The 9,505-nt window shown below is 32.4% G+C and overlaps 1 protein-coding gene across 3 annotated transcripts in view; it reads left to right on the top strand.

Moving 5' to 3' along the window:
• Znf711 (zinc finger protein 711) overlaps window positions 1–9,505 on the top strand; it is a 28,049-nt gene that overhangs the window by 11,616 nt on the left and 6,928 nt on the right. For all 3 annotated transcript variants that reach the window (XM_008822526.2, XM_008822535.1, XM_008822516.2), the window contains 3 exons: window positions 892–1,437; window positions 6,989–7,144; window positions 7,783–7,920. In XM_008822526.2, coding sequence (XP_008820748.1) covers window positions 892–1,437; window positions 6,989–7,144; window positions 7,783–7,920 — 840 coding nt within the window. The remainder of the gene's footprint in view (window positions 1–891; window positions 1,438–6,988; window positions 7,145–7,782; window positions 7,921–9,505) is intronic.

Genomic DNA, 9,505 nt, shown 5'->3' with positions numbered 1-9,505 from the left:
CATTTTATAATATTTGATGATTGGATTTTTATACTCAGCATAAGCTTCTATAGATTCCTTCAGGTTGTTATATGTTTCTATAGTTATTACTTTTTATTGTGAAGTATTAGTCTATGGTACAAATTGTGTCAAAGTTGGTATTATCAAACATTCACCTGTTGATAGATATTTGTGTAGTACTCTTCTTCTGCTGCTATTATGAGTAATAGCTAATGTGAACTCTTTTGAATATTTCAGTATAATTAATAGTTTTAAATTTTGGGGGGGTAAAATGCCTTAGAGTGAAGTTTTTGGCTTTTATAGTAAATGAATGTTTAGTTTTGTAAGAAACTGAGCTGGATGTGGTGGTGCATGCCTTTAATCCAAGCACTTGGGAGACAGAGGCAGGGGGATGGATCTCTGTGAGTTCAGGGCCAGTTTGTAGAACTGCCAATCTATTTCCTGAGTGTCTGCTACCATTTTACATTTCCCAAAACTTGTAAGAGATCATCATCAGCTTGTTTTTTTTTTATTTTAACTGTTTCAATTGGAGTGTGGTGATGCCTATGACTTTTATGATTTTTTACAGCATTTCATTGTTCATTTCTTTCTTATTTATTTTAATTTATTTAATAACCACATATTTAGTAGAAGATTTTATGCAACAATGAATTACTTTTAAGGTTGTAATTTATATTTTACTGACTCTTTTATTGACCTCTACCCCAATTCCTAATTAGTAATGTTTTTATTACAATTAAATTATCAACAGTATTTTGAAAATGGTATATTTGTTAAGCCCTGTTTAATATTTAAGATTTTATAGAATTTGTTATGTGTTAAGTATACTATTTTTATTAATAAAATAACTTTATCCTTTTTTTCCTTTTTGAATAATTGTTTGTATTGTAGTGGCTGGAATGGCTGGTACTGCACATATAGATGGAGACCATATTGTTGTTTCAGTTCCTGAAGCTGTGTTAGTTTCTGATGTTGTCACAGATGATGGGATAACTCTCGATCATGGCCTTGCAGCTGAAGTTGTCCATGGGCCTGATATCATTACAGAGACTGATGTAGTAACAGAAGGTGTGATAGTTCCTGAAGCCGTACTTGAAGCTGATGTTGCCATTGAAGAAGATTTAGAGGAAGATGATGGAGATCATATCTTGACTTCTGAGTTAATTACAGAAACTGTTAGGGTACCTGAGCAGGTTTTTGTGGCTGATCTTGTTACTGGTCCTGATGGACATTTGGGACATGTGGTCCAAGACTGTGTTTCAGGTGTCGACTCGCCCACAATGGTATCAGAGGAAGTTCTTGTAACTAATTCAGATACAGAAACTGTCATTCAAGCAGCTGCTGGTGTTCCTGGTTCTACCGTTACAATAAAAACTGAAGATGACGATGATGATGATGATGTCAAGAGCACTTCTGAAGACTACTTAATGATATCTTGTAAGTGAAACATAATTTTTCTCGTTCACTTTATACAATTTAGAAAGAGTATATGCAATAAAATTCATGGAATGTCTTTCAAAGCTATATTGTTGAGATGCTTTTTGTGTTTACCAATATTTCTAATTTATGAAATTTTTCATTGAAAGAAAGTAAAAAGGCTATTAATGTCTTAGAAGAGAAATACATATATTTGAAAGACTCAACAAGATTATTAAATGATCCAAAATTATAATGATAAATATGTATCTTTCAAAATAAAGAGTAACTTATGTTACCAATGCTTTCTTTTTAACATGGCAGGTGCTGGAGTAAGAAGTTTAGCATATTGAAATAGGTTATATGAATTTTTAAATGCTTGAAACAAAGCATAGTTTGTGTACTACACTTGTTCCCAGGTTTATGTTCTGTTTTTATTAATTGTATATGTAGTCTATGCAGAACTATTTAATGCATTTATTGCTGGCTGCTCTTTGAGATCTGTATAGCATTCCATCTGAAGGAAGAAGGTAGACATATTTTATTTGTATTCTGAGTGATAGATTTGCCAGACCATAAATAATAATGAGTCCCAAGATATATTTTTGATGGAGCTTAGAAAAGAAGTGAGTCAGGCTAGAATGCAGGTCAGTGGCAGAGCACTTGCCAGTCATGCACAAGGTCCTGTGTTCCATCCTCAGCATCACACACATGCATGCACATGCACACACATATGCATGTGCACAAAATAGTAGTAAAGATTAGATAAAGGCTTCTAACTTTTTCAGGATTTTTTTTTCTTTTTCAAAATACAAAAAAAAAAATCATTGGGAAGGAAATCACCACATAGAAAGTCTCTGCATGTACCCAAATGTCCTTCAGTGTAAATGCGTCCCCTGGAGTCTACTCAGCCCATCCAGCGGTCGTATGTAAGTCATACTCTCCCTCACCCAGCAGCAATCAGTCTCAAATAGCTCTCAGTCTAGTGCTGGCCCGGCACCTGTTTCTCACCTCCCCTTTGGGCCCTGGTTTATTTGAGCTGACATGGGTCCTACACTCAGCCACCACTGCCACAGGTTCACAAAAGCAAGCCGCGAGTTGCCAGGAAAATATTGTATGAAATTTAAAAAGCTCAGTTAAATAAATAAATAAATAAATAAATAAATAAATGAAAGTCTCTGCATGTGTGTCTGTATGCTTATAAAACGATTGTATATGTGTGTTAGTGAATTTAAAACTAAAACCAGAAACTAGATTTACCTAATTTTTAAAATGTAATTCTGAAGTAATGTTGTTAACCTTTTATTCTGTGAGCACCTTTTTTTTGAGACAGAGTCTCATGCCCCGCACACTGGAATCAAAGTTGCTATGTCACCATGGCTGGCCTTGAACTCCTGGTCCTCCTGTCTCTACATCTCTAATGCTAGAATTACAGGCATGTCCCACTATACCAAGCCAGAAAATATGTTGGAGGTAAATATTTAAATTGCTTTAAAGAGAATGAGGTAAAGCCCTAAAAGACGGTGGAAATATTATTACATATTCTTACATATATGTAGATTACTCAGGCAACTCCTTTTTATATCTTAATCTGACATTAAAAGCAGTGATTATCATACAAAATATGGCAAAATTTATTAGTATCTCTGTACTAAATAAATTCAATATACTATTGAAAGTTATTGATTAAACTTTTCAGTATTAAAGTGCTATAAAATTTAGACATTATGTATTTTAAGTAGTCATACCTATGTTATTTTCTGTCATTTGTCTGCAAAAGGGTTTTAAAGGAAGAAGTAAACATTTCTAAATCTGGTGTGGGAAATGCCTACAATCTCAATACTTAAGTGGAGGCGGGAGGATCAGAATTTAAGGTTATATTATGTTACACAGTGAGTTAAAAACCAAGTTGTATTAGATGAGAACCTGTCTCATAACTCCATTTCCAAGGGAACTCTTCTGACCTCTGCCGGCCCCAGGCAAACATGTGGTGCACTTGCGTACATCCAGGCGAAATGCTCATAAACATGATGTAAAAATAAAACAAATAAAATAAAAGATAGAGGTACTTTTTTCATCTTTAAGCCCAGTAGTATATTATTAGTGCAATGTATAGTTATGTAATAACCACGATACACTTTTCATTGATATTCCATACCAGGGGGAAACTTAAATGCCTATTTTATTTTTAAAATGAATATTACATTATATATTCTTCTAAAATGGAATTTTAATTAAATAGCCCCAATGAGATACAAAGGAATATTGAATGCTTCCTAAGTTTCCAGTGCTGGCAAACAGCACACCTTACTCTTTTATATTTAATGCTATTAGAATTTGGGGTGTTATTCAATTGCCCACCTACCGGTGGATTGATAAACAGTACTGTGGGGCACACCCTAAAATGAGCAAAATATTTATGCTTGAATATTTGGTATTTAGTTTTTCTCAACATTAAGAAGTCTTTCACAAATAGTTGTGGTGGTACATGCCCATGATCCCAACATTCAGGAGGTTAAGATATAATGATGGTAAATTTTAAATAAGCTTAGGCTACATGGTAGAAACTCTGTATCTGAACAAATAAAGAAGGAAGGAAGTTCTTTAAGGGTTTAATTAAGTCAGTTGTTTGCCTAGTTAAGCTCTGTTAATGCTATATTTTCTGTAACTAAGAATCTAGAATAAATACTGGTAAAGCTGATGGCTAAATTCTTGAAACTACACATCAGTTTTTAAAATAGTTTTATCTATGAGCTGAAAATACAGAACAGATTTTCTCTATACATTCAAAGACTGTTAATTCTGAGACACTTATTCTAAGTAGAAAATAATGGATACATTAAATGTAAATTATGAAACTTTGAATAAAAGTAGAAATATCAGAAAGAATGCTAACAGAAAAAGTAGTGAGAGAGTATAGCAAGTGTAATTTAGATATTTAAAGCTAAAATTATGGTACACATATTAGAAGTAGCAAAAATATTTATTATATAAGCTTTCATTTTTGAACTATAATTCTGTGTTTCAGAAGGATATACGATCACTTTATTTATATTTAATAGAGAAGTATTTGTCACATGAGAATATTTTTATTTCATTAATTTGCAGTTATTCCAACTTCAGAAATTCATAAATTGGACTTCTTTATTTTTCTGTATATCATTTCTTTATTTCAACAAATGGGAAAGTACATTATTCCTGAAAATATAACTTACCTTCTTTAATTTTTCTATAATTTCATTATATGTAACATTTGATAAGATATACTATTAAGCCAATAAGATCATGTAGTTCATCATCTTATTTGTGACATTGTCATCTAGAATTGCCAAAAATATAGCTGCATAATTAGGAACTATGGTGGAATAAAATATTTAGTTCATTTATTTATCATTTGAGTGTTGTTTTTCTCTGACAAAGTATTCAACTTTTTTAATAGAATGGAATCAGATATTTAAACACAAATAGAAAATAACTTTCAATGTAAAAACAATTCATCAAATATGTTGTTTTCCATTTTAAATGAACTAGGGAAAATGTAGAGTTTGACCCTTTTATATCCTGCAGAATTTTTAAGACTACCAAATTTATATCCATTGAGTGCATTTTATTTGATTTTTTTTCTTTTTAAAAATATTTATTACATATTTTATTTTTATTTTACGTGTATGAGTGTACTGCCTGCATGTAAGTGAGTGCACCCATGTCGTGCAATGCCACGTCTGTCTGTCTCTCTGTGTCTCTGTGTCTCTGTCTCTGTCTGTCTCTCTCTCTCTCTCTCTCTCTCTCTCTCTCTCTCTATCTGTCTCTCTCTGTGTGTCTCTCTCTCTCTTTTCAAATGGGGCTTTTTGCTACTCTAACATCCCCCCTCTGAAGAGATAACCCTAAAATCTTTTAGGGATTAGATAAGAGCTCCCAAATGCTTTTGGCATTTTTGGTCTTTGGAACAGAGTATGTTGCTAAGAGGCCCAAGGGCATTTTGATTTTTAGCCAAGAAACTGGCTACTTTTCTTTGGAGTCTTTTTACCCTGACTGCCTAACCAATTCCTGCCTCCTATTTTTGTCACACCATCCTCTAAAGAGGTTACCCAAATTGCCAGTACGGAATCGGGATGCAGACCGCTCTGGCTTCTTCCATGCTGAACAGGGACACAGGGTGGAACAATTGGAGTACCCCTTCAGTGGGTCTATCTAAAAGACTCCCAAATTGCATAACTTTTATCTGTAGGGAGAAAAGGAGTTTTATTTTAATTTTTATAGTTCGAAAATTGTTAGATCTGTTCAAGGGCTTCAGTATGTTTACATTTCATGTGTGGTACTATGAAACATAATAAGTTAATGGTTTAGATTATGTTTAGTTTTTATTCAAACAGGGTTGAAATTAAAATGATAGAAACATTTGTAAGGAATATATTGCTTGAATGTGACTTATGGCTGTGTCAACTTTTATTAACATAAGCTATACATTTGGGAGTTCATGTGTAGTATTCATGTGACATTAATGTCATCCTTGAAGGCAACATACAATAAAATTGTGAGTGTACATTTAAAATGTGAGTAGTAGTCTCAAATGTAACTGTTTTACCTTTTTGTATGATTTTTTTCATATATTCTGAAGTATCAAGTTTTTAACAGAAAAAAATGTTGTACTATGCTGTTAGGTATTTCCTTAGTATATGATTTTGAAATGAAGTCTACATCTCTAAATTGACACACACAAAATTTGTGATTTGAAATTCTCTTCAACTGCCTCAACAAAAATTAGAGTCTAAAGTATTAATTTATAATGATTTATAAAACACCATGTTTATGAAATCAGATGATTTGTTTTAACTTTCTAATCCTAGATCTTATGTATTCATTAGTTTTAGAAACAGCTGCTATTTAATTTGTTTATGAGAATTTATTTATTTATTTATTTATTTATTTATTTATTTATTGATAATTCATTTTATGAGTAGGATGTATCTTGTTTTTTTTCTGTTAGGGATATTGGTGATAAGATGTTACTTCAAGTGCAGTATATGCTTTATTTCAAAATTACATGTGAAGTAAATACATCAATATATATTTATACTCCTTTTTCCTACAATGACTCTAAAACATTGTATATGAGAAGGTAAAGAAATACTATGTAAGACGACCACTTATATTTATGTTACAAATTTTATTCTCTTCTCTACAGTTTTTAAGGATAACATTAATATCACATCAATTGCATGGAATATAATGAATAGATACTAAGACTTTGCCACAATCATAAGTCATATTTGAGCAGCATATTCCACCTAAATGTATGTTTACTATTTTAAACTTCAATGCTTTTTCTATAAAGACATGGCTTTGGTAAAATAATTTAATTGTAAATATTTTATATAATTTTTATCATGTGGTATATCTGATCTTGAATATTGTTTTTTTTTGTAAAATATAGCATTTCTGGTGAATGAATAAAGGGGGACCAAGTGAACCGAGTGGGTAGACTGTTATTTTACTTTGCAATTATGCTTAATAGTCACTAAATATCAGTGGTGCTTTTAAACTGAAACATTTCCTTTTCTGTCCTTTACAGTAGATGATGTCGGTGAGAAATTAGAGCATATGGGGAACACACCATTAAAAATCGGTAGTGATGGTTCACAAGAAGATGTTAAAGAAGATGGATTTGGTTCAGAAGTGATAAAAGTGTATATATTTAAAGCAGAGGCTGAAGATGATGTTGAAATAGGTACAAAGTTATTTTTATTGATAAAATATGAAAAATTAGAATTCTTACCCTTCCTGAAGTTTATTCTAAAATTCTCAAAAGACAAAAATTGTATAGACTTCTTAGATATTGAATTTTTAAATCTTTATAGGAATATTTACATATAAATCAGGAATGAACAAATTGTAATTCTTAGATTCTTTCAGACATGAGAATATTACAGCAGAAAATATTTTAAAAATGAAGATTTGATTTGGAATAAGAAATCAGGAATGATTCAGAGTATGGATTACAGAACCAGGTGGTTTGGGTGTTAATCCTTTACTATATAGCTGACCTTCATTGATTTATATAATCTTCTTTTGGCTTGTTTCCTTATCCACAAGATGGCCATAATGTTGTTGACTATCTAATAGGGAATTTATGAGGAATAAATGGGTAAATCTATATAAAAATTTAATTTGAGCTTCACATATAAGTGTGATATGCTTGTTAAGAACTGAAATTAGATGTGAACATTTAAGGTATAAATTATGTGACTGTTTTAATGGCACTTGAAGTTTGTCTTAGAATTTTTATATACCTTATATGTCTTCCCCAGTAATTCGAGAGTTACTCAATGATACTTCTGTATTTTGATATGTGTTTTTATTTTTAAGGTGGAACAGAAATTGTCACAGAGAGTGAGTACACCAGTGGACATTCTGTTACTGGAGTGCTTGACCAGAGCCGAATGCAGCGAGAGAAAATGGTTTACATGGCAGTTAAAGATTCTTCCCAAGAAGAGGATGATATCAGTAAGATAAAAGGGCACTGTAGTGACTTCCGAGGAGCAGTAATAAAACTTCAAATGAAAATTATATCAAAGATAAATGTACTAAGAGCAAGGTTTTTAAAAAAGCCCTTTCTCGTAAATATTTAAAGGGAAAGGGTCCTTTAGAACATTCCTGCATGAATGTGTTACTCAGATAAACATCCATGAAATCTTTATCTAAGATAGTATCCTAAGAATATAGAGTTGAGATATTTATTGTCTTTTACTTAATGGTCCTCACACATATAGATAATTGAGTATTAATATGTTATTAGATTTATGGAGGGGCTGGAGAGATGGATCAACAACTAAGATCAGTCACTTCTCTTCCAGAGAACCCAGGGCTTGGTTCCCAGTGCCCACATCAGGAAGCTCACACCTGCCTATAACTCCAGTTGCAGGGCATCAATCCAACACTCCTGGCCTCCCTGGGCACATGCATGCAAATGGTGCACATAAACTCTTCAGGCACACACACATACACATAAACGTTAAAAAAATCTTTAGATCTGTTTAATTTTTTTTAATTTTCACAACTCATTTCTGAGATATAAAATTTTATTCCTATTTCATAAAATAGGTAAAGTCACAGGAAAATAATTTTCGCAAGACCATTACTAGTTTCAGCTCTTGTCTAACTCTACTGCCAGTGTTCTTTCCACATGGCAGAAAGCACTGTTGGTCTATCTCTGGATTTAGCAATGGAAGGGCTAACTGGTTGCTCTTCTGTCACAGAGAGGTTAGGTGGGTAAGTATTTGTAGTAGGCTTTCTGCCAGGATCTTGAGTTATACTATTTATGTTTTATTTAATTGTTCCTTAGGGTTTCTTGGGGCTGAGGACCACAGGGTAAAAATGCTACTCAGGTTTGCTTTCTTTTCTTGTCATGCTTCATGTTTATTTATTTATTTATTTTTATGAAAACGTTTTACTCTACATTCTCCTCACCTCACTGGGCAGACCTTCACTAAGGTTACATCTACCTCCTTGCCATGCAGACAAAACAATATTTTGTTTTACCCTGGAAGGACTAGAGCCTCCTTTACACAGAATCACCTTGACAGTTTATGCTATACCTTTGTTCCACTCCAGTAACCACTCCTGAACTATTCTCTAGAAGATAGGGAAAACTGAATTTTACTTTCCAAAATGAGTCATATATCATAGCTGAAACTACAAATACATGGTGGAAAGTACTTGGAAAGAGAACAGAATAGTTCATTGAAATAATGCATTTGTTTATCTCTACATCTTTATTATTATTTTTTTAATTTAGTGATTGGGAAAAGGCCACAGGTGATGTGAGACTCAGGCATAGCTCATGGCTGCTGAGAGAGTTCCATAGGAATATGGAAAACTTAGAACAGTATCTTGTTCTGGTTATTAGAAAAACTTCAGAGAACAGTTTTTCCCCCACTTTTATTTTCACATTTCTTCTTCGGTAAATAGAAGATCCCAGTCTCTGAATCAGAGGAAAAGCATAAATTAAATTATACATAAATTTTTTATATAATTTTTTATCAGAGGAATCAGAGGCATAAATTTTATATCTATACATATATAAACATTT

The sequence above is a fragment of the Nannospalax galili genome, unplaced genomic scaffold (genome assembly GCF_000622305.1).
Source record: "Nannospalax galili isolate Female #2095 unplaced genomic scaffold, S.galili_v1.0 scaffold10, whole genome shotgun sequence".
In the NCBI taxonomy this organism is placed as follows: domain Eukaryota; kingdom Metazoa; phylum Chordata; class Mammalia; order Rodentia; family Spalacidae; genus Nannospalax; species Nannospalax galili.
This window is presented reverse-complemented; position numbering and strand designations above follow the sequence as displayed.